The sequence below is a fragment of the Battus philenor genome, unplaced genomic scaffold (genome assembly GCF_028537555.1).
Source record: "Battus philenor isolate CCGP_79_NKW_IND1 unplaced genomic scaffold, ilBatPhil1.0.hap1 SCAF_15, whole genome shotgun sequence".
NCBI lineage: Eukaryota > Metazoa > Arthropoda > Insecta > Lepidoptera > Papilionidae > Battus > Battus philenor.
The window spans coordinates 42,443-66,644 of record NW_027181677.1 but is presented as its reverse complement, the minus strand read 5'-3'; the positions used below and the strand labels follow the sequence as shown (position 1 = coordinate 66,644).

Sequence of the window (24,202 nt, the reverse complement as noted above, 5' to 3'; positions counted from 1 at the left end):
CCGCCGCCCGCCGCGCCGCTTGTGCCTCCCGTAAAACTACGGGATATTAAAAGATCGTTACAATTTAAATTTTGCTTCAATTCAAATATCAAAGAAAATTGAACAAAAAACGTTAACACAGGGAGGCGCGGGGCGCGGGGACGGGGCGGCACGTCTAGCTTCGGCCGCACGATCGTTTACTGCATTGAGTCTTGTCGCTAAGGATCCACGAAAACAGTGATGAACACTATTGTTTATTTAGTTTTCATTGTGATGTCGGCACGCGTGGCGACGCAGGCGCAGGCGACGCGAGCAGCCGGCTGCCGCGGCCCCCGTCTTCCGTCCGCCCCCCGCAGGCGCCGGCCCGGCTGTCGGACGGAGAGGGGCGGGGTATGCAGTAGAGACGCGTTGCGGCTCGGCTCTTACCTGTAGCCCCCAGATAAGTCCTTTTTTATGAGAACTAACTAAATTTTACAATCGCAGTAAATAAATAATAGTATGCACAGAGTGTGTGCGCGCGCCAGCCCCAACAGACAGAGTGCCGTGCAGCGCGAGTGCGTCACGGTGCAGCAAGATTCCGCAGGGTGGGTTCGGCAGAGAGCTCAACAATAGAGTGTTGGTGGCGGTATTCGGGAACAAGGCGCGGGTAATGCCTGCCAATTGTACAAAACGATTAAAAGAGAGGTTTTTTATTTAGACGCGGGACGGACTCACGCGCGCTGCGCCGAAACGTTGGGCGGCGAGGTCGCACAGAAGCCATCTTTTGAAAACTTACCAACTCGACGTGAACAAATTTATGAGTGTCCAATAGAAACTCGGCAAATCCCGCGCGGCCTAATGGGTCGTGTGCTATTTCATTATTGGGGTCGAGTGCACCGTTGTATCTACTTCCGGCAGACTGTAAGTCTTTTCTACCTTCGCTCAAGTCTTTTAACACGAGTCGCCTCAATGTTTTGACCCAGCCACAACCCACAGTATCCCATTACTGAAAGTTGCTTACATCTACATATCAATTCAGTAAAGAAAAATCAGAAATTGCAACTTTCAGATCAACGCTACATCGCGTCGACGTTACAGCGCAAAAACCGTGCCTGGCGTGCCTGGCGTGCCTGGCGTGCTGCCGTGCTGCCGTGCTGCCGTGCTGCCGTGCTGCGGGTGCCCAGCGTTTACATGCGCGCATCACTGTCACCGCACTCTGAAGGGCTGGTTAAACTACATTATGTCAATGAAAGAAGCGCTGTCCTGTGTGTAATGTGTAATGTTAGTTCTGTTTTCTTGTATGTAAACATTAGCAATCAATCGAGTCGAACATCTTTTCATTTTAACAACATAATTTCAGCGTATAAATAAATGTTAGACATAGACATCTTAATAACGTGATAACTATCTGAGAGCCAAGAAGGCTGCTTGATGCAAGTAGCCCCCCCACCCCCCCCCTCCCGTGAAACGGTAGTTAGGTTTCGAGCGTGCTGTATAAGACCCGTAGCTAGCCCAATAAAGGGGATAAGTTCCATAAACTTATACAACAAATATTTTTTTTACATATTACATAAAGAACTTAATCTTTATTAAAATATAAATGTACGTACAACACAATGTAAAAAAAATATGTATCAATGTAACGCAACGCTATTTTAATGAACTGATCGACGTCACTGATCAGTATAATCGACCTAGAACGTGGGTCACGCGGACAACGGACTGACTCCTCGAGACAAACGCACACGCATCTTGAACTAGGACTATTGCAGACCTTTCTTCGCGTCCCTTTTCCAGCAATTTGGAAGTGTCATCCTGCGCGAGGCTCGTAAAGTACACACGCAGGCACGCATCAGGCCTATCGCCTCGTGCGTGCCTATATAAAGCTTCGACCACGAGTACGGTTTAAGACCTATACACTTGCCGCAATGCTGTATCTTTTGGACGGCAAGTCTCGTCGCGGCCGTTGGAGTATATACAATGTTGTATATACAAAAGATTTGCAGTTTTCTCACCAAGTTAAAGCAAAATATTTTTAGGAAACCGTGTTGTAGGAGGGTTTTCACAATTTACGAATCGTGTTACAGCGAAATCGTGTTATATGATACCGCGTTGTATGAGAGCTATCTTTAATTGACGTGTGCCATCGTGCGCACAAGCCGCACCAGGAAACCATAGACAATTAATCCGGTGTAACGCACTACCCAACCTGCACAACGCGTTGTCCAGCTGTCCTATTCAAATCAAAAATTTATTAATCTTTCTGTGGCTTTACAATTACAATTAAAAAATCGTAAATTAAAACTGAGAACAGGAATAATTATAAAATATTTTATTATACTTTCAAACAATATGTTGTAAATCTTATTATCTCCAGTAACACCTTTTATTGGGAGTTAATTTCAAATAGATATAGACGCACGAATTAAATTTGGTCGTATAGTCTGTGCACGGGTCCCCGCCGCGGTGCGGTGACATGTGTCTCGCTGTAATTTGTTTGTATTGATTGATATCGCGAGCGACGGGCGCTCTCGCAGCTGGTTTTTATGTCATTCCCCTGAGTACTGAGGTACGTTTTGATAGTGAGAGGTAAAATGATACTCGGTGTCGGCTGCATGCGACGGTGAGCTACCAGATGTGAAGTGAAAACTTGTGGTGCAGTGAACTCGAGGCGCGGCCGACTCGTGGACAGCTCGTAGCGCCACGATGGAGGGCAACGCTGACCCTGACGCCGACAGGGGACTGTAAGTAGAGGAGATGACACTAGCTCTGCACTGCGCTTGCTGTTCACTTGCCTGTATTAAAAAAAAAACTCATTTGTATCTAAAATATTTTTGTCTATTAATGTTCAACTAAGTACCTTTAAGAACTCTTAATGGCAAAATTATAAATAAGAGTTTCATTGAGTCAATACAAAATATAATTTGACTAATCAAACTACAGACGGGAGTTGGCCTGGATTACTAAAATATTTACAAAGAGAGGACAATCATTAGCAAAAAGTGATTGGCAGGCTTGTTAGTTTTTGTTAATGAAGTATATTCCGTTTGTGAGCTAGTGAATTTTTTGCTATTGCATCAAGGAACAAGCTACGAACAGCACAAATTAGATAAATTACACATAGTTCAGCATTTGTGTGTAAAGGTTTCATGCTAGGAGTGCAGTGCTTGTGTTCAAAGACTGTGCAGCATGCAGGGGTGAGGCTGGCCTTTGGCGTCAGGGACTGTGCCCCTGCTCAATATGTACAAGTTGTCTAAATAAGAGTTTCAATAGTACATCCAAATTATATTGAATGTTCTACAATGTATTTGGAATGAGAGTTTGATGTTAAGTTATAGTGATGAGTAATGATACCTACTTAATGTCCTCTACATGCTATGGGGACGGGTGTTTTCTTTTTCTTTCGGGTAATTTTTTTTATAATATTCACCATTCACTATTCATTAATAGTAATATAATATTAGTCATTTATAGTGTAACACTGAATGTGTGTACATAAAATGGAAAGGAATGCACACTATTTATTTTGTTTGTGGAAATGATGTTCATCAGAAAGTAACTTCTTGTTTGAACATGGTTGCACAAATGAATTGGAAATGTCTCACATAATATTTGATTTTAGCTGTTTGCATGTGAGCTTCCAGTAAATGTAGGCTTTGGCTTTGATACAGTTTGAAGACAAATCATTCAATTTGCAATGTGTTTGTCAGAGTGGATCCCAGCGCTGCAGAGGGAGATGCTGATAGAGGCAGATACAGGTACAGACTAAATATTGACACATAGACAATGGTGTAAACACATACAATTAGGATTTTTCCAAACTAACGTTTTATACTGTACCAGAACTGTAGACGGAACCTTGACACACTATACCACTTCATTCCGACATACAAAGTTTATAGTATTGAGTTGTGATTTCACTATTTGTTTTTTCCACAAGTGGGTGCCCGTGTAAGGTTAAGGACAGATTAAGCTGGACTTGCAATGATAAAAACCTCTCTGATGACATAGCAATATACTGATATATCCATTGCCCCATCAGCAACACCTAACATGCATAAAGGATTCCTCAGAGCCTGTCACCTATAGGAAAGAGGGATCGATTGAGCAATTACTCACTACAACAAGCCCTTCTCAGCCCCCTGTGGCAAATATTTTTTGGCTCTACAGTCAACTGCCTAATTACCGCTGGAGGACGATAACCACAGGCCCGCTGCCGCTGTGCCCGCGGTCGCGGAGGGCCTGTGGACGCGCTCAGTGGCGGATGGCGGGGAGCGGCCCTACTCTCCGACCGCACCTCAGTCGCGGAAGCAGAGACAGACGGCCTAATCACCGCTTTGCAGCCCGCCCACTCGCATCTCAAGTGGACTTATGGAGCTCACTAAGAGCGTAGGTTTTCGAGCCGACCTGTAGGTTCCATAGTTCTCTCGATTCCGACTGCTCGGTATGGGTGGTGAGGTCGCACGTTGTGTCGCAGCATGCTAGTGCGTTGCGCGTCGCAGTCGTCGCTGGATGAGTCTTCGCAGCGGCGCGAGGGTGGCGACGGGGGTGAGGGGGAGGGAGCGCGCGCCGGTGGCCAGCACGCCGCCGCGCTGCTGGACGCGCTCGCGCGCCTTCGCTGCGACGCCACGCTCTGCGACGTCCGGTTGCAGGTGAGCCACACACCGCGCACGGTTCCCGCACGCGCACGCCGCCCGCCGCACTGACGCGACCACGGTGCTGTTGCAGGCGCAGGCGGAGGAGGCGGCGGGTCCGGCCGAGGGCGTGTGGGCGCACCGCGCCGTGCTGGCCGCCTGCTCGCCGTACTTCCGCGCCATGTTTACGCAGTTCGACGAGCGCACGCAGCCCGCCGTGACTATACAGGTCGCGCGCATTATGCACTTACTGAAGTAGCACTTGGACGTCCGCTCCTCAATGGTTTTGTATTTACAGAACGTGGAGCCGCACGCGCTGGAAGCGATCGTGGAGTACGTGTACAACCCGGAGTCGCTCCTCATAACGGAGGAAAACGTGCAGGTGACTAGACCCGGGCGAGCGAGTCGCCTCCGCGTCTCCCCGACGTGCCGTACCCGTAAAGAAACGCGACGTTGTCGCGCGTGTGTCCGCAGAGCTTGCTGTCGGCGGCGTCGCTGCTGCAAGTGGCGGGCGTGCGTGCAGCCTGCTGCGGCTTCCTGGCCGCCGCGCTGGCGCCCGACAACGCACTCGGCATCCGCGCCTTCGCCGAGCTGCACGCCTGCCCCGACCTGCTGCTTTGCGCCGCGCGTTACATTCACCGTCACTTCGTCGAGGTGGTCGCCACTTCGCCCCGCGGGCCTCGCCCGCCCCTTCCTACTCCACGTCCGCCAAGCTAACTACGCCTTTGCTTGCAGGTGCTGGAGACGGAAGAGTTCCTCTCGCTAGCTCCGGAGACGCTGGCGCAACTGTTGGACAGCGACCGCATCATGGTATGTTTGTTTGTATTTGCATGTGATCGTCGCTTTTTCGTCGACTCCCTGTTTTATATGACATACTTTGTCATCGGCCCGTTGAATCATTGCACCGCTATAAAAACATGTTACATTCCTCCAATGCCAACTTTTAATGCATGTGTGGCGGCTCTGCAGGTGCCCAACGAGGAGGTGGTGCTAGATGCGGTCATCCGGTGGATGCAGCACAACCCGGAGGTTTGTAACCGAGTATGAGGCGTGCGAGTGGATGAAGTGAGGTGGTCGTTAACGGCGTTTGTCACGCAGGAGCGGCAGCAGCATTTGGGCGCGCTGCTGGAGCACGTGCGGCTGCCTTTGCTCGCCCAGGACGTGCTGGTCGCGCGCGCCGCCGCAGACCCACTGGCCAGTGCTGGCCTGCGCGTCAAGGTCTGAGACTTTTTTTAATGCTAGAGCACATGGTAGTGGTCTAAATGTCTCGACGGTCCCGCCAGTTTCATAAAATACACATTACGAAAGATGACTCGCAACATACTACCCGCACCGTAGCCCATGACTTAGCAAACAAAGGAGGAGTAGGAATATGGTCAACTCAGGGATGACCGTACAAGCGATCGACTCCGGACACGCCCGAATGCGACGGCTGAAGCGATGCCGGTAGTTTACAAACGACGGCTGCGGCGCGCTTTCCGCGGTTATCGTAATGGTAGCTTTCTAAGCTTTGTTTGTTCGGCTGTTGAGACTGTGTTAAAGGCCCAGTGCCTTTGGAGCTCGGCCGCCTGGAATGCGGTGGAACTGGATGCCAGCAAACAGGCACTCAACCGTAACAAAAGTGGTTTATTTTGACACTCCGAAATTATTATCAGCCGTGGTGGCATTTGTTGCAGGACCTGGTAATCGAAGCGCTATCATTCCACCTGCTGCGACCGGAGCGGCGAGCGGCGGCCGCTGCGGCTTGTGCACGCGCCCGCCCTCGCCAGCCGCCCCGCGCGCCTAAGGTGGGCTCACGCACTCATACACGCACTTTCGGCCACAGTTCGTCACAACGCACAAACGCTTTTCTGCAGCTCCCAAGGTGCCTCCTGTGTGATCATGCCTCGTTGTAGCGGGCAAGCTCACTACTACACTTGATACAAGGTGTAGCCAAAATGAACCTACATGACCATTCCGGCGCGGGTTAAGAAAAGAAGCCGAAAAGTGAGATGCGCGACACGTACCAGTGCATCCTTAGCCGTGGGGAAAGGGGGTAATACATTTCTCTTGGTGACGCGGGTGTGTTACTAACAACAATTGGCAATCAGAGAAAAATAATGAGTATGGGGTGCGGTGCAGGTGCTGCTGGTGGTGGGCGGGCAGGCGCCCAAGGCGATTCGGTCAGTGGAGGCGCTGCAGCTAGAGGGTAGTCGCTGGCGGCGCGCCGCCGACCTGCCGACGCGCCGCTGTCGAGCGGGCCTCGCCGTCGTCGCCGGTAAGCTGTACGCCGTCGGCGGCTTCAACGGTAAGTGCCCGCGCCCCGCCGCGCCGCCTACGACCCGCCGTCTCCTTGATCAAGTTACCGGTGCCTACAGGTACACTGCGCGTGCGTAGCGTGGACATCTATGACGCGAGCGCGGACACGTGGGCGCCGGGCCCGCCGCTGTGCGCGCGCCGCTCCACGCTCGGCGTCGCAGTCATCGGGAACGTGATATATGCGGTGGGCGGGTGAGTAAGAGAGAGAGTGCGGCGTGCCGCGCGCTCACCTTCTCACTAACCACCGTCGGCTTGCGCAGGTTCGACGGCGCGTCGGGCTTAAGCTCGGCGGAGGCGATGGACGCTCGCGAGGGCGTCTGGAGGCCCATCGCCGCAATGAGCACACGCCGCTCGTCGGTGGGCGTAGCCGTTCTGGGCGGGCGGTTGTATGCCGTCGGCGGGTACGACGGCGCCGCACGCCAATGCCTGCACACAGTGGAGCGCTACGACCCCGCGGCGGACGCGTGGGAGCCCGTCGCCGAAATGAGCGCGCGCCGCTCGGGCTGTGGTGTGGGCGTGGCGGAGGGCGCGCTGTACGCCGTGGGCGGACACGACGGGCCGGCCGTGCGCCGTTCCGTGGAGCGGTATCGGGAGGGCGCGGGTTGGGCGCCGGCGCCTCCGATGGCCACCGCGCGCCGCAACGCCGGCGTGGCCGCGCACAACAACCGCCTGTATGTGGTGGGCGGTGATGACGGCGCCTCCAACCTCTCCACCGTCGAGGTAATGTAAAGTCAATGGCCGCATCTGACCCTACCCCACGAGGTATGTTGTTGGAGTGCAGTACACGGTCGTGTTGTGTGGTTGGCGCGCAGGTTTTTGACCCGGCAACGGAGTCGTGGACGACGTTGGCGACCGGCATGTCGGTGGCGCGCTCGTACGCGGGCGTGGCCGTGTTGGACGAGCCGACATGACGCGCGGCCCCCGCCGCCCGCGCCAATGCCGACGCGCCAGAGGCCCAGGACGCGGACGCGGGGCCCCCGCCCGCCGTCACCCCTGCCCCCGCTCCCGCCGCCGGGCCCGCGCACGCGCACCGCCGGCCCGCGCACGCCGTACACTACGACCGGCTGCGCAACGTGCGTGTGCGCGTGCACCACGACCCCGGGTAACCAAATTATAACGAATGTAATCGAAATGACCGCTGCCGCCCCGGCACGGACAGACTTCGTATAGTTATTGGCATACGGCGTAACGCACGACACCGCGGTGCCATCCTTGCTACCGTAGCCACATACAACAGGAAAAACATTGTGTTTATTTTGGGTGACCCAGCACAGTTGTTGCCGCGGAGCATCTGAACCCCGCCAAGAAGTCCTGCCGCGCCGATGCTCGCGGCGAGGCTTCGGAGCTAGGTATCCGTTTGATTAGTTTCGTAAAGGCAACATGTCTGTGAGAAAAGTTGAACCGTCCGGTCGTACTAAGAAATGCGCAAGTAGCCAAGTAATTATTTGAAGAATTATTTGTTGTTTATTTTAGTTTTTGTCTGTACGCGTCACATCGCTTTCTTGTGCCTTCGTGTTGTGTTATTCACTTTACGGATGTTTACTACCAAAACGTCAGAGGCATGAGAACAAAAACCGACGCAATTTGTCATAGTATTTCACTGCCAAATTGCAGCTGCCTTCAGAACCCAGTAAGATATTCTCAATAAATACCTAATTAATGGAAACGATGTCTTGTAAGAAGTTGAGAAGATGGCACATAATTTGATAATATTTCCATGTTATTAAATTTTCGTTGTAATTTATACATATATGTTTAGGTACGCGGGCGTGGGTGTGGGTGTGGGCGCGGGCGTGGCGGGCGGCGGCGGCGTGGTGACTGGCGGGCGCGGGTGGCGCGCGCTGTGTGTGCGCGGCGCGGCCGAGGGCGCCTATGAGAGCGTGAAGGTGTCGGGCGCGGGCGGCGCGCCAACGGGGCCGGGGGGCGCAGGCGCAGCGGGTAGCGCAGCCGGTGCCGCCGCCGCCGCCGCCTATTGGTGGTGGCGCGTGGCAGGCGCGCGCCACCGCCACCGCCGCACCTCGCAAACGCTCGAGTTTCACGAACATCATCACCGCGCGCCCGACCACCACGGTACGCGACGCGCCGTGTGTCGACCCGGCGGCAGCGCGTTCGCGGGTGATGACGTGTTGCGTGTGCGCAGGGTGCGCGGCGAGTGGCGCGAGTGGCGCGGCGGCGGGCACGATGCCTCGCGCGCGTCGCCTAGTGCGTGGCGTGTGCGGCGTCCGCGTGGCGCTATCCGCGTCGACTGGCGCGCTGCCACCGCCGGACGCGCCGGCTCTGCTGCTGCTGCAGCGCTGGCGGCCGCCGCACGCCCCGCATGCGCACGCGCACCAGCACGCGCACCAGCACTCGCACGCGCCGCGCCCCTCTTGCTCCTACCACTTGCTGCCCGAGAGCCAGCGTTTGCACTGCGCCTTGCCGGTTAGTGTGTAATTTCATCTTGACTATATGTTCCGGCGGCCTCGGCAATTCACGTGAGGTGTTGTGACGGCGGGTTGTGTTCTGTATCAGGGCGGCGAGCGGTCGTGCTGCGAGGCGGACACGCAGCCTTCGGATTCCAGCTCCGAGTCGGAGGGAGAGGCGCGCGCGGCCACGGACGCTCTGGACGAGCCGCTCGACGAGCCCGACGAGCTCGAGGAGCCGGAGCCTGACCCCGACCCGCTGGACGAGCCAGAGTACGACGAGCGACTCGACCACGCCTACATGCACGACCACGTGGACCACGTCGACGATCTGTCCGACTGAGCGCGTCCAGCCGCTTGTAGCAGTCACAAAAGTAGTAGAGGCAGCGCGATGTACGGCGTAGGCCCCGCTGTCGATAGATTCTATAACGGTTTCAAGAGCGGGACGCGCTCGTGCTTTGTCGCGTAGCGTCCGAGCAGGACGCGTTCGTTGCGTAGTTGACGTTCAATGTTTAATGTTAAGCGATAGCACCCTGAACGAACTTGTGCGAAGGTGGCACCCGCGACTCGATTACGTTTCCACTCTATGTCGTTGAGTACATATTGCGAGACGTCGAGTAATGGTCCGCGGCGGGGCGCACTCTGTGCGAGTTGTGCGTGGCCGTCACCGACCTGGGCAGGCCCACTTCAGTTTATCCGCACGGCAGTCCGCTCGATTTGTTATTATTCGAAGTCTGGCGGCGGTGCCGGTGTGCGAAGGGCGCGGCGTCACCAGCAACCCCCCCTATCCAAGTGGTTGCCTCCTCTCGCTTTGTATATTTTCTTAATGCAGTAGAAAGTTGTCGTGCAGTCGGCGACGTATCCGACTTTATTAATAAATGTTAATATTTTCATTGTGCCTGCTGTTTTCATTTGCCCTTATGCCATTTCCCATTGCGTATTTAAGACTCCGTGATTAACACCGGCAGAGTCCTGTTCATAAATCAAAGGATTTTTTACCTATTGTATAAAAAAAGGCTTCGTGTCAGCTATGAATTATACAGCCACAACTGTCATTGGCCTAAAAGCATAACACTGCCACTACTAAGCGACGCAGTCGTTGCATTTTAAAGCAATTCGACAGTCGCTTTGTCAGGGCGCCGTTAAACAACCTTATCTTGATTGACGTGACAAGTCCAAGTAAAGGCTTATTGAGAAGAACTAGGGTATTAGGGTAGGAATGCAAAGCACTAAAACAACATGATAGAATTTTATTTTTGTAATTCAAGTGATTTTTCAAATTTTTCGACCAACACTGCACTGAGTCGGCTCACCGTATGTTTTAGTTAAAAGCGTTTAAAACATAAGCAATACATCGATAAGCGTCAACTGTTCTGTGATTATTCAGTGTTCGAAATTAATAGTCAATAAAATGATCCAAAAATCAACAAAATCATTTCAGCATTTAGTTGATTTTTGGACGATGCGTTCAACTGACAGGCTGTCAACGAGCCGATATTGACACTGACAGTCGCGCGCGCGGCCAATCGGCGACGGGACGGCGTGCGCGCATCACGGCGAACGCGTTGCGGTGACGCTGCACTGTGTAAACGATCGGCGGTGCTCGGTGCCGTCATGACTGCACTAACAGGGCTGGCCCTGCTGGCGGCAGCGGCGCTCGCGGCCGCCACGTCTGTGCAGCATAAGGAGTATGGCGAAATTGAGTTGTTCCGGACGGCGGCGACGTACGCCGTGGAAAGTATGGTGCTGCTGAACGACGCCGGCAGGAAGGACAAAGAGGTCGGCTACAAGCTGGCCGCCGCCCTGGACGTGAGCGCCGCGGCGGCCGACGGCGCCGAATTACTCTTAAAATTCGTTGTGCGTATGTTTAGTCCGCTTACCTACCGCTACCGAAACTGATTTGTGATTTGAATCGTTCGCTTCGAAATAAAAAAAAAACATTGTGTGTGTGTTATACTTATTTGAAATATAATATATATAATAGATTTTAACCACTGCCTGGTTAGTATTTAGTAGAGTAATTTAAAAAACATAACATTAAAAAAGTTGCAAAGCAAATTAACTTGTATGGCAAAGGCACTAACGAAAGTAATTAATTAAAAAAAGGAACTTGTAAATTTTTATAAATAGTTGATTTTATAAATAATATAGGCCAACAAAACAAGTTTTCCTTTGTCATTTGAGTGTGTAATGTTACAATAGGATCTATTCTATTTACTTGTATTATACTGTAGTAATGTAATGAACTAACCACATATTTGTATTTTATGTCTGACTAACCAGCCTGCGGTGTCCACCAGTTGAATCTGGTGCACACCGCTGCTTATGTCAATGTGTCTGCGTACTCGGACATGAGCTGCATCTGTAATTGCAGCACCTTAGGTTTGATATGAGGAGCATGTGGTTTTGGTTTTTGCTGGAATACTCTTATATAATACCTAATTAACCAAATCAAACATTTTATTATTGACAGTTACATTTACCACAACTGCTGGCAAAAGGGAAGCTGGCCAGTGCCGACTACCTGCCCGTCAAGTCATTATGGGACAGTTACCAAAGAACAGAATTCTATGCACACTGGTCGCATGGCCTTGTCACACAGGCATATTTGGATCCGGAAGAAGCAACAGATGTCCTGAATTTTAAAAAGTCCTTAATCAGTTTATTTCAGGTATGCTTAATTATATTCTGATATGTGTACTTTGTATGAATTTTCTAATTTACATTCGATCAACTTTGATCCTTCCAGCTGCAGCTACTGGACGGCGAGCGGAACGAGACGGACGCGTCGGGTGCGTGCAGCGCCTCGTACCACTCGGTGTCCGGGCAGGTCATCAGGAAGACCAAGGTAACGCACGCCGGCGGCCACTCGGCGCGGGCCGCACGCGTGCCCTGCCGGCAGCCTAGTGACCGCGCGCCGCTTTGCTTGTAGCGCCGGTGCCTGCCCGGGGCGGCGGACGACGCGCTCGCGTCGCGCCGCCTCACGCGTTACACACTCAGCGAGCGGCTGGACGCGCTGGACGAAGTGCACGCGGAGGAGGTGCACGAGGCGGGCTATGCAGACATGGGTGCGCAGCTCAAGGCGCGCGCCTGGTTGCGCTTGCGCCGCGAGCACGTGCGTCCTTCTGCATCACCGGCCGCTGTGCAGGTTGACCTGCAGGCGGCGTTACGGCGCTTGCCCGCGCGACTGCTCCCGCTGCCGCTGCCCGTGCCGCTCGCTTCTGCTCCACGCGATGACGTGCCGGTGAGCCACATCAGCGGCCAGGCCAAGCGGCGCGGCGGGGCGCCGATAAGCGCGCTATCTGCGCCGCGATGGCCCCGCGGCCCGCGTTATCGCCGCCGCGTCACGTCGCCGAGCGCCGCGTCTGCTCGTTACAATATCCGACGCGCGGACAAGATCACCTCTTGGAATCAAAGAGTATCTTACGCAGGCGAAACACACGACATTGAACCGCCGGCGGCGCCGCGGCGTGCACCTGCTATTATTTATATATTTACACAAAACACGCGCAGTACATGTCAGTGTATACAATACCTACAAAAAGGTTTTTCTTACGATTGTTTAGTTATATTTTATTACACATTTATTTATTTATTTTGTTTGCTTAGATGATTAAATTATGCAAGACATTTGAAGTTTGGTGCAATTAGAAGTTTAAGTGATAACAGAAATGAGGGAAAATATCGATGGTGCAGCACCGCAGCGAGAGGGCGCGGGGGCGCGGGGGCGCGCGGCCGGTGCGCTCGCTGCGCATCTTCGTTTGTAATCTTGCGTGAGACGGCGTCGCGCTTAATTTTTCGGCGGAAACTTTCGCGTAGTTTGATGTGTGCCGCACCCTTTTTAGGTATAGGAGGTGCTGATGACAAATTATCTTTTTGCGAGAAATTTTAATGGAGTACTGAAAAATCGAAAAATTAGTATGGTTCTTGTGGGTGCCGTGGGCGGTGTTACAACACGCACCCACGAGATGTTTGTGGGTTACCTTGCAGTAAACGAAGTAGTTAAGAAGTTCATGAAACAAAAACTAACCAACTCCTACTCGGGACCCTTTAATTGCGAGGCGCGATTGGTACCTTTATGTTGAAAGATGATGTTCTATTTGTTTATTTACTTTATTTATATATCGCATGCGCGTGCGCGCGTAACAAAACGAATAAATAACCCCAAGAGGAGTAAGTGCGCCCAGCGGCGCGGGCGGGCGGCGCGGGGGGCGGCGCGTGTGACGTGCGTGGCGTGGGTGCGCAGGAGCTGGACGCGGCGCTGCACGAGGCGGTGCGCGGCGGCGCGGGGGAGCGCGTCGGCGGCGGCGGGGAGGCGCGCGACGCGGCGGCGGCGCTGCGGGCGATGCGCGCGCTGCGCGACGCGGCGCACGCGCCCGCCCGGCTCGCCGCGGCCCTGCGCGCGCAGCCCGACGCGGCCGCGCTGTAAGTGCACGCTGCTTTTTTCTGTTTCTTTAACATATTTTATATTTGTCTTTATGTAATACAACATTTCTGTAATTTAATCACCATTTTCCAAAATTTTCACAACGACACAAATCTTGGTATAAACTTTAAAGATTTTCCGCAACATTTTTTGAAAAAATAAACTTGTTTTTCTCTGTAGTTTTATGTTTGATTGCATGAATTTTTATTTTAAGGATGACCATTTTAATAATTTAATTTTGATTTTAAATGAAAACATTTTAACGTTATTTCACTGTGAGTATGAACGCGCGTCTCTCAGGGCTGCGCTGAGCCGGCTGGCGGGCGCGGCGGGTGCAGCCGGCGTGCACGCGGCGGTGGCGGGCGAGCTGTCCCTGGAGGAGCGAGACGCTCCGCCGCCCGCGCTGCTGTACCTGCAGGCGCTGGCGCTGGCGGCCGAGCCCGACGTGAGTGTACTGACTGCGTGGGATCGCGTGGGGGGCCACACGCAGCCGGTGACGAGTGCACTTTTCTACAGGAGGGCGTGGTGATGGAGGCGCTGCGCGTGGGCGGAGCGGCCCGCGCTGCTGCGGTGCGCGAGGCTGCGCTGCTGGCGGCGGGCGCGGCGGGCGCGCGGCTGCCCGCGGGGGCGCCGGCCGCCGCCGCGCTGCGCGAGGCCCTGCCGCGCCTGCTGGCGCGCTGCGTGGTGAGTGCTGGCTATTCTTCGACCCGCGTGACCTGCCGCCGCGCGCGGTGCTCTCGCACCGTCCTGCCCGTGGGTTTCTCTTGAAATTATAAAGAAAACTATCTGTGCGGCAGAGCTTCGCATTGTCTTGCACGGGGTGCGTGGATTTCGGAGCACGAAGGACAGATCAACGTTTCCGTCAAGTACAACGAAACATATCAAAGACATCTATCGCTCGTATTCGTAGAACGACGCATACACAACACAATGCATAAACACGCGCTCAAAAGTTTTTCTTTATTATGCTTGATCTATACGTCGTTGTGCTATAACATCGTATACGCGGATCCAAAATGTAATTATTGTTAACACTTATGGTTCCGTATCCATAAGATACGCGTGACATTAAGAAATGTAAATATGGCTGGCAACTTTCCTGAGAGAAACAAGGAGATTGATAGAGCGCCTTTCTTTGCGCGCAGTTGACTTCACACTTCTTCTCTTGTCTTCTACTTCATCCGCCTACTTGTCATCCCAACTGCAGTTGCTATTATTGCACCCCGCTACCAGAGTATCCATTTCTGTCCTTTCCCCCTCTAGAGGTCGTAATTACACAGCACCCTATCCCCATGCTTTGAATATTTACACTGACGGGAGCAAGCTGGAGGACTCCTCCGTAGGAGCGGCATTCGTTGCTTTCATGGAAGGCCGCCAGACTGCTTCCAAAAAATACAAACTTCACTCGTTTTGCTCGGTCTTTCAAGCTGAGCTTCTCGCCATTTCGAAAGCCTGCTCGTGGGCCTGTTCAACATACCCGAACACATACACAATTATTCACACGGACTCACAATCTTCCATCGCCGCGCTGCAGAATAGAAGCAACACCCACCCCATCGTCACACAAATTCACAATCAGATACACGCACGCGCGCCAGCTACATTACACTTTACATGGGTCAAAAGCCACACAGGCGTCGTCGGTAACGAGGAAGCCGACTTGGCAGCAAAGAGTGCTGCCGCAATGCACTCTGCACCGGCTTATGTCTACTTCCCAATGAGTTTCGTGAAGAGCGCAATCCGCGCGGAACACAACCGCATTTGGCAGGCTAGATACGAGAACTCGGCTCAGGGTCGACATACCATAGGACTCCTTTCGAAACTCACCGACATAAACAAACTGCGAAAACTCATCAAGACATCCTTCCATCTGACAATTACTAAGCGGGCACGGGTACTGCAAGCAGTACCTGCACCGTTTTAAAATATTCGATAATGAGACTTGCCCATGTGACGACTCCACAGTACAGACTTTTGACCACTCAGACACTGCTCCCGATTCGCATCCAAAAGACATAACCACGTGACCTTATGTGAAAACCTTAATATATCTCCGTTCAGCTTACCGGACCTTCTCAAGAAAAAATCTACAGCAGAATCTTTTGATGAGTTGGCCCGGCACATTGTCCTAAATCTCAAGGCATTTAACGGTCTGTAGCGCTTGGGCAGCGACTTGAAATAAAACAATGTAGCGACTAATATATAATTGAGTATTCCAAATTGTATTGTTAATATGTATAAATTTTAGCTGTGTTTACCCGTAAGTGAAAATTGTGTAAAAAAAATAATAATAATGATATAAAAAACGCTGTCGTGCCTCGCAGCTGGGAGAAGAAAGATCCGTAGCAAATAGCGGCAACCCTCTCCCAACTGTCTGCGTTTAGTTAAAGCGAAAGATAAATACTGTAAAAAAAAACACCAGCGATACAAATTAGAATTAATAAAAAAAAAAGTAGCCAGTGCACTGCACAGTTTTTTCGCCCAACAAAACAGCACAACACTCAACGAACTATGAACGTCCGTACAATGCACAATACTTTTTTATATATGCGTTGTCACATCGAATGCTCGACCTTGTAAAAAACGATATTTAAATAGGCAACAATGTCATTTATACGATACAATACAATTTATCCTTTGGAAGGCGCGCCCCTCGACATTAGGATAACCAGGAAACTTAGCGCCTGCGAAGCGGAGGTCCGCAAGCTGTTGCTGCACAGGCTGACGGAATCATCGCGATAGTTGGATTTTATAATTTATTACATATGTATATATATATATATATATTCACTGTGTCATTAAACTCATAATATTTATAATGTTTACAAATTTCAAATTTCTTAATTTTTTTTAAAATATGGAACACTAATGTGCTAGATTCCATACGATGTTCAGGACGAGGAGTGCCGCGGCGTGCACGTGCGCGCGCTGGCCAACCTGGCGCGCGCCGACACGGCCGAGCTGCTGCTGGAGCGCGCGGAGAGCGGCGGTGCGGCGGCGCTGGACGCGCTGGCGGCGTTGCGCGCGCTGCCCGCATCCGCGCTGGGACCCGCGCGCCAGCGCCGCCTGGCCGCGCTCGCCGCCTCCAGCGCGCGCCCCTTGGAGCAGCGCGCTGCTGCGCTAGACCTGTTCCTGCTGCGCGCGGCACCGCTGCCGCCGCCATTGGTGCTGGCCCGGCTGGCGCACGAGCTGCACGCGCGCGGTCCTCCCGCGCTGCGCCGCCTCTTCTGGCAACGCGCGCGCCAGCTGGCGGATGTGCACGAGCCGCTGGCGCACGTGCTGGCCATGCTCGCACCCGAGCTCCGCGGCTGGCACGCGCTGGCTCAACCGGGTAAGTATTATATTCAACTTATTTTCCAAGTCATTAATTTTTTGTTGCCGGGCGGCGCCGCCACGAGAGTCGCGGTCTGAGTACCGAGTGCGTGAACGGCGTCTGGGGCGGCGTTCGTTTACGTTGTCGCGCCGAAAGATTTGTGAAGTAAGTGGTGCGGCGACCTCTGCGCAGGTAGCTCGACGGTGCTGACGCGCTCGCTGGGCTGGTTCGGCGCGGGCGAGGCGAAACTGGAGTCGTTGCAGTTGGCGCGCGGCGCGCTGCTGCGGCGCGGCGCCGTGCGCCTGGACGTCGGCACCGCGCCCGCTCCGCTTCTGGCCGTAAGTGCACCGCTGCCCTGTCGCTAGTGCTGGCCGCGCGCCGACTGTTGCGGGCGTCTGCATCTCGCACGCTGCCCTGCAGGTGGAGTTATGGACGCGCGGCCTGGAGGCGCTGGCGGGCGGCGATGAGGCCGCCGCCGACGGCGACGACGACGCCGACGACGAGGCGACGGATATGAGCGGTGGGCTGGCGCTCACTGTGGGGGGAGCGCGTCTGCCGGCCATCACCCTGTTCAGCGGGCAGGTGCGTCTCGTTTCGTAAAGGAGCAGCATGTCACGTGAAGCAACGCTACTGAAAGATTGGTCGCGTGTTTGCAGGCGGAGTTGCTGGGCCACGTGTGGGCTGGCACAGGTAGCTCGCCGACGCCGGTGTTGCGCGCGATCCTGCCGCTCGGCGCGCACGCTTCACGCGTAGCGCTACTGGGCGCTGGCACGCTGCACTTTTACAACGAAGCGGCCTTGGCGCTGGCCCTCGACGCGCAGGTGCGTGCCGGGTGTTCTGCGTCTCGTCCCTTTTTTATTGGGATTTGTTTAAATGTCCAAAAGAGAGCTATAATGCGCCGCGGGGCGGTGTGCGCAGGCGCAGGTGTCGCTGTGGTCGCGGACCGCGCGCGCCGAACTGGAGTTGCGCGTGGGCGTGGCGGGCGGGGTGCGCGCGCTGCTGCCGCTCGCCGCGGGCACGCTGCGCGCCCGGAGCGAATTCGCCGCGGAGCCGCGCCTGCGGGTGGCCATCGACCTCGACTTCTACGAGCGCGTGGCGCTGTGCGTGCGCGTCGCGACCGACGACTACGAGCTCAGGTGAACCCGAGGGACATGAGACGTAAGAGGCTCTGCGCCGACCGATGCGTCCGTTCGCGCCCGGGCAGCGGTCCAAGCATCGGACGGTAAACAGTTGTGCCGGTCTCACTCTAGCACGAAACATTGTAACTTAGCGAGGCAGCGACCGCTGCCGGGGCTCCCCCCCACCGGCGCGCGGCGTGCCGATGTCTAACTTGATATACAGAAGGCGGAACACGCCGCACTGTTTGTTCCTGTATTTTATGTACACGTACAATTGCAACAGTTGTAAATACATCTTGTTGGCTATTGAAGGTCGAACACGAGCCTGCAGTCAGCGCTGGGTGACGCGCAGCGCGGCGTGCGGCGCATGCGCAGCGCGCACTTGCCGCGCCCTGGGCGCACGCTCGCGCTCGGCGCTCTCAACGACGCGGCCTGCGGCGCGCTGCTCGCGTGACACACAGGACGCGACTTACGCATTGAATGCCAAAGCGATGCAAACCAAATTCTGTGCACCGGGTGCGCCGCCGCGCGGGGTGCTGCGCGGGGTGCAGCGCGGGGTGCTGCGCGGGGTGCCGCGCGGGGTGCTGCGGCCGCGCGGCGGCGGCTTGGCCAGCGTTATATATTTCTGAAGGCTGCATCTAATCAATCAGCTTTAACTACTAAGAATTTAATTAGAATTAAGAAAAAGATAAAAATTTGAATCATAAGTGTAATATAAACGATCAAAACATATTTGTATAAGCCACGATTCCTTTAATGCATTTATGTGTATGTTTAATAAATAATAAAGTAAATTCCGCCGGCTTGTTTATTCGTCCGGCTGTCGCGGCGCGTGCGCGGCGCGTGCGCGGCTCAACACCGACAGACGACGACGACGTGCTTACAAAAAGGGGTGCCGAAGCGATTCCGCTCCTGCGACGTTTCGGACATTGTAAACTTTCAAACTCTGATATCTTTGCCGACCATCTGGTTTTTTGTAACTTTTTATAATGACGCCACAATTGCGAAAATGTTTATAATAATGTTCATTAATAGTATAAAACATACAAGAAGTCTGCGCGATAAGACAGTAAGACGTGTTGAGCACAAAAAACAAAAAAGAGCGATTAAATTAAACTACTTTAAATAAAGTATTGGCATGCAGCGCGTGCGCACGCGCCGGCGCTGCCGTGTAGCGACCTTTAGTGTCGACTGTCGAGATTCAATCGCAAGGCTATTATGGCGTTATCATAAAGAGTTAAGCCAATAAAGAGTTCGTTTTATGTAATTTTGTTTAAGAGTTAAAGGCGTTTTCGATGTCGACGGTGGCGTCGCGGCGACAAACAGGCTTTGTTTTATGGAGACTCCCTTCCATCTTTTCCCAGACACTGCAAGTTTTGCTATATTTACTACTTGCTCTATAGCATCTAGCGGAGAACGGCCTTTTCTGAACCCATACTGTGAGTTGGCTAGCTGGGGTTGCTGCTTCGACCCTGTTGTGGATAATACGTTCTAGAATCTTCCCCGCAGTATCCAGCATACAGAGGAACCGGAATGACGATGGATCGTCTGGTGGCTTTTTCTATTTAGGGAGAAGTACCACTCCCTGTCGTTTCCACCAAGTAGAAAAAGTGCGTGAGCGAAACGTGACCATAGTGCCAACATTTGAAGCATTTTATAGTCCTGTTACAAAGCACGAGCTACAGAACCCTCTAAACAATAAACACGGACCGCAAGAGGTGATTAAATTAGGTGTAAAGAAGTCTTTCTGCCTCTTCTAAGTTTAATATCAGTATATGAAGGAAAGGAGACCCTGTTGACCTTGACTCCAGTCTGGCATTGTAGAGACGTGAGAAAAAACAATCCGGCCTCCGTGCCTTGTTTGATAGTAGATTTAATATACGACCGTACACACACACAAACACACATGAAGCGCACGCTCTATCGACCCGAAGAGTTAAATTTCCATTAGGAGAAATCGACGTGTCGCGTTGGCAACTGTAGTGCAGTGCATAAATAACCGCGTTCTTGTAAATAATAAACTGATACGCAAAAGCCTCCGCGACTCCACACACGCGGAGGGGACGAGGCTGCCCGACCCGCGATCGTGGCGATCTTCGGGGAGGCCTAGACTTTGCAGTGCGCGTCCCATCGGCTAAAAAGATGAACACCAACAAAGTTTAAGTCACGCGGGCAAGTGCCCGCGGGTGCAGCGAGACTACCTCGCCGCGCGGGAGTCCTTATTCATTTTTGACGTTTGTGTTCATGTTACTGTTGAAGTTTACATGTGTACGTGTAATGAATAAATAGTGTAAATATGTTGTATTTATTTTTAAACTCCGAACGAGTCCGCCGTAAATAATAACAACAACGACTGTGCACGCCGCACAGCCGCGCGCGGCGCAATGTGAGTAGGGGTGCTACTAACAGCTGTCAAATGAAACAACGCAGCCCGTGGGACTTACTTCATTCCTCGAGTTTCTTCGTTGCTTTCGTATCTTTATGACTCCCTTGGTTCCGGATTGCTTGCTATTAATTGACTTGTTTCTTATGTTACTTTTTGTTTCACTTACTGGAACTAAAACTCCAATCGAGTCGTCAGTCGGTGCGCTTTCACGCGACCGGTAGGGAAATAGAAAAGATTAAACGTACTCTTATGTTTTCATCACGGAGGAAACTATTAGACATCCGGCATCGATGTGCCCGATTTTGTTTAATATCGATACCACTTTGTGGGATTTATTCCTAGGGCTGGTACACCTTGGAGACGGTGACAATACGAAATCTTAAAACTACGAATACAATACTTAACCCAAAAATAACACAAAATTGCAGCCAATCAAAAAGCGAAAAATATTATACAGCGTTGTTTCTTACGCACAACGCATGTTGAGGATAACGCCATCTAGTTGTGTCGCCAGCAACTGTATGTAGTTCCATCATTATGTATTCATTATTACTTTTCAATTTGTTTATTTGTTTATCTCTTCTATTATTGTTTTACATGCTTTACATTTTGTAACTCTCGCCACTGTTGCAAGCTTTTCAGTCTTCCCCGAATACGAAGTTCAGCTCAAGTTGGGTCTGATTTGCTTTTTTTGCTTCGGTACAGATCTGTTCTTTCGTCTGCAAGAAGCGCAACTGGAACCATACCCGCTATCATGCATGCCGCATCTTCCGATACTGTACGAAAGGCGCTAGCTACCCGTAGGGTGCTGACTCTGTAAACAGAGGCGATTTTCCGACGGGACTCCTTTAGGACTTCTTTAGGAGTCCATCGGTAGGAGTCTAGGTAGGTAGGTAGGTAGGTAGGTAGGTTTTTTTTTTTTTTAAAGAGGTTTAAAAATACTTTTACGTATCATAGGGCCTGATGTTGGTGCCCCGTATGTCGGACTCGATCTAGATCAATACCGACTAAAAACAATCCTCTCTCTTCGGTATCCCTGGTCCCCACGGCATGGCCGTTAGGCATTACTTCGCGGGGGGGATTTAGCCGCAGCTTTCTCTGATAGAGTGGCTGTTCAGGCCAACTTCCTCCGCTCTTGCTCTATTTTACGCAACTCCTTCAGCACCGTCGTACAGTACGCGCTCGTAAGTTCCCAGGCCGAAGGCGAGGATAGCATTGTAGCTATCAGAGTTTCAGGATAGATTTTGCATCCTACACCTTCTTCCCAAGACCTCCTGGCTTCGTTAAATCGGGGGCAGACGAAAAAGACATGCTCTGCATCTTCAATCATTCCGACACAATTAGGACAGTCAGGGGAATCTTCGTATTTGAACCTATGGAGATACGCTCGGTAACAGCCGTGGCCGGATATCATCTGAGTCAGGTAGTAGTTCAACTCTCCATGATCTCGGTTCACCCATGGCTCTAGGTTTGGTATAAGCTTACGCGTCCATTTTCCTTTCGTCGACTTATCCCAGGACGATTGCCACTGTTGCAAGCTTTTCAGTCTTCCCCGAATTCTAAGTTCAGCTGAAGTTGGGTCTGATTTGCTTTTTTTGCTACGGTACAGATCAGTTCTTTCGTCCGCATGAAGCGCAACAGGAACCATACCTGCTATCACGCATGCTGCATCCTCCGATACTGTACGAAAGGCGCTAGCTACCCGTAGAGTGCCGACTCTATAAACAGAGGCGATTTTCCGTCGGGACTCCTGTTTGCTCAGTGCGTCGGACCATATGGGTACTCCGTACATAAGCACTGACGTAGTCACCGACGCTAATAACTTCCTTCTGTTTTGCTTGGGACCTCCGACATTAGGCATGAGTCGGCAGAGTTTAGCTGTCACCAGAGACGCTTTCGCTGCTGCTCTCTCAGCCTGATCTTTAAAGTTTAGCCTATGGTCGATCATTACTCCTAGGTACCGTATAGCTGGTTGAGTTGCGATTTCACAGCTGCCGACATTGAGTGTGATGGTCTCCGCAACTCTCCTGCCTGTAATGAGCACTGCTTCCGTCTTCTGCTCAGCCAGTTCTAGTCCGACTGACCTCATCCACAGGGTGATTACTTGGAAGGATCTTTCAAATGCCCACTTCACTTCCTCCACGTGTTTCGCTACTATAACGACTGCTAGATCATCAGCGAATGCGACGAGTTTAGTTTCGCTGGGTAGATGTTTCTTTAGGAGTCCATCGTACATAGCGTTCCACAAAAGTGGCCCTAGTACTGACCCCTGTGGGACGCCTCCGGTGACTTTGTACTCCTCCGTCCCGATTTCCGTAGTGTATATGAGGACCCTATCAGAGAAGTAACTAGCGACTATTTTACGTAGGTATAGAGGTACATTCAGTGAGCTAAGTGCCCCCATGATGACCTCCCATTTTGCTGAGTTAAAGGCGTTTTTAATGTCCAAGGTGGCAACCAGGCAGTATTTTATCGAGCCTCTCTTCCATCTTTTCCCAGACACTGCTAGTTTTGCTATATTGACTACTTGCTCTATAGCGTCCAGCGTAGACCGGCCTTTTCTGAACCCATACTGTGAGTTAGCTAGGTGGGGTTCAACTGCTGCTTCGATCCTGCTGTGGATAATACGTTCTAGTATTTTCCCCGCAGTATCCAGCATACAGAGGGGCCGGTATGACGATGGCTCGTCTGGTGGCTTCTTACCTTTAGGGAGAAGTACCAGTCTCTGTCGTTTCCACGCGGTAGGAAAGGTGCCTTCCAGTAAGCAGCTATTGTAGGCCTCCAAGAAGACTCCTGGTGTTGCTACAATAGCTTGCTTAAGAGCTACGTTGGGGATCCCATCCGGTCCCGGAGCTTTGTTGTTTCCAACCCTACCGCATGCTACCATTAGCTCCTTCTCGGTAATAGGGGGGATTTCATTCGGATCCACAATCCCTAGTTGAAAGGAGGATTTTGGTTGCGTGGGGAACAGAGCTCTGACAATTCTTCCTAGTAGAATAGGACAAGTGGGCGTTGTATTCTCATGTCTCAGTTGTTTAACTACAACCTGGTACGGCTTGCCCCATGGATTCTTTTCAACCTCTTCCAACAATATTTTCCACGCGTTTCTCTTGCTCTCTTTAATGGATTTATTTAATTTTAATCGCGCTTCCTTATATTTGTCGTAGAGCTGCTCGAATTGTGGTGTTTTCCGAGCCCGTTGGGAGGTTCTACGCGCCTTAACACATATTTTCCTAAGCTCAGCAATGTTATCATTCCACCAGTACACCGGTGGGGTTCGGTTGTTGTTGCGTCGCCTTGGCATTGTTGCATCGCAGGCCTCGGTCAGCCTCCTTATGGTTTCAGCCGCCTTTTCACTGGCACTTTTGGAAAGCAGTGGTCGATCCTCGAGTGCTATCTTGAACAGGCCGGGATCATACATGCTAGTCCTCCAACCCACTAAGCCAGTTCTTGTGTGTGGTACTCTATTTGTATTTGGCTTACATGATACCTCCCAGTATATGGCACAGTAGTCGCTAGCGGTGTAAGTATCCGAGATCTCCCAACTGTTATTTCCTCTTGCCAGTGTACTGCTGACGAAAGTGAGATCCACAATTGAGCTCGCCTCGCCTCTTGTGAACGTGGGTTTATCGCCTGTATTAAGTAAGGCGACGTCCAACAGTGACAT

At 52.3% G+C, this 24,202-nt stretch overlaps 2 protein-coding genes across 9 annotated transcripts; both read left to right on the top strand.

Moving 5' to 3' along the window:
* Window positions 1–35: 35 nt before the first annotated feature.
* kel (kelch protein) lies at window positions 36–7,896 on the top strand. 8 transcript variants are annotated; one of them, XM_068761416.1, is made up of 17 exons: window positions 36–563; window positions 677–879; window positions 1,028–1,239; window positions 2,620–2,702; window positions 3,669–3,716; window positions 4,436–4,610; window positions 4,687–4,821; window positions 4,891–4,974; window positions 5,067–5,246; window positions 5,328–5,402; window positions 5,562–5,621; window positions 5,691–5,810; window positions 6,269–6,379; window positions 6,714–6,879; window positions 6,950–7,082; window positions 7,151–7,610; window positions 7,703–7,896. In XM_068761416.1, exons 4-17 carry the CDS (start codon window positions 2,665–2,667, stop codon window positions 7,799–7,801), a joined length of 1,884 nt encoding a protein of 627 aa, XP_068617517.1. In that variant the 5' UTR covers window positions 36–563; window positions 677–879; window positions 1,028–1,239; window positions 2,620–2,664; the 3' UTR covers window positions 7,802–7,896. The 8 variants fall into 8 exon arrangements, with proteins under 8 accessions (XP_068617517.1, XP_068617519.1, XP_068617518.1 ...); XM_068761419.1 differs by having other exon boundaries at window positions 386–422; XM_068761418.1 differs by having other exon boundaries at window positions 36–879; window positions 1,057–1,239.
* Window positions 7,897–10,819: 2,923 nt separating this feature from the next.
* On the top strand, window positions 10,820–18,992 carry Mtp (microsomal triacylglycerol transfer protein). Its single transcript, XM_068761899.1, has 13 exons — window positions 10,820–11,149; window positions 11,766–11,963; window positions 12,042–12,140; window positions 12,225–12,536; window positions 13,539–13,717; window positions 14,019–14,163; window positions 14,235–14,402; window positions 16,614–17,049; window positions 17,224–17,369; window positions 17,452–17,613; window positions 17,688–17,852; window positions 17,950–18,167; window positions 18,462–18,992. The coding sequence occupies exons 1-13, from the start codon at window positions 10,907–10,909 to the stop codon at window positions 18,601–18,603; spliced, it is 2,613 nt and encodes an 870-aa protein (XP_068618000.1). The 5' UTR covers window positions 10,820–10,906; the 3' UTR covers window positions 18,604–18,992.
* The last annotated feature ends 5,210 nt before the right edge of the window (window positions 18,993–24,202 follow it).

Excerpts from the sequence above, each read along its gene's own strand:
- kel (XM_068761416.1), top strand. The coding sequence starts at position 2,665 with ATGGAGGGCAACGCTGACCCTGACGCCGACAGGGGACT. Across the intron at positions 5,247-5,327 it reads TTCACCGTCACTTCGTCGAG|GTGCTGGAGACGGAAGAGTT; the intron begins GTGGTCGCCACT and ends CTTTGCTTGCAG. Across the intron at positions 7,083-7,150 it reads GTGATATATGCGGTGGGCGG|GTTCGACGGCGCGTCGGGCT; the intron begins GTGAGTAAGAGA and ends CGGCTTGCGCAG.
- Mtp (XM_068761899.1), top strand. The coding sequence starts at position 10,907 with ATGACTGCACTAACAGGGCTGGCCCTGCTGGCGGCAGCGGCGCTCGCG. Across the intron at positions 11,150-11,765 it reads AATTACTCTTAAAATTCGTT|TTACATTTACCACAACTGCT; the intron begins GTGCGTATGTTT and ends TATTATTGACAG. Across the intron at positions 17,050-17,223 it reads GCACGCGCTGGCTCAACCGG|GTAGCTCGACGGTGCTGACG; the intron begins GTAAGTATTATA and ends ACCTCTGCGCAG.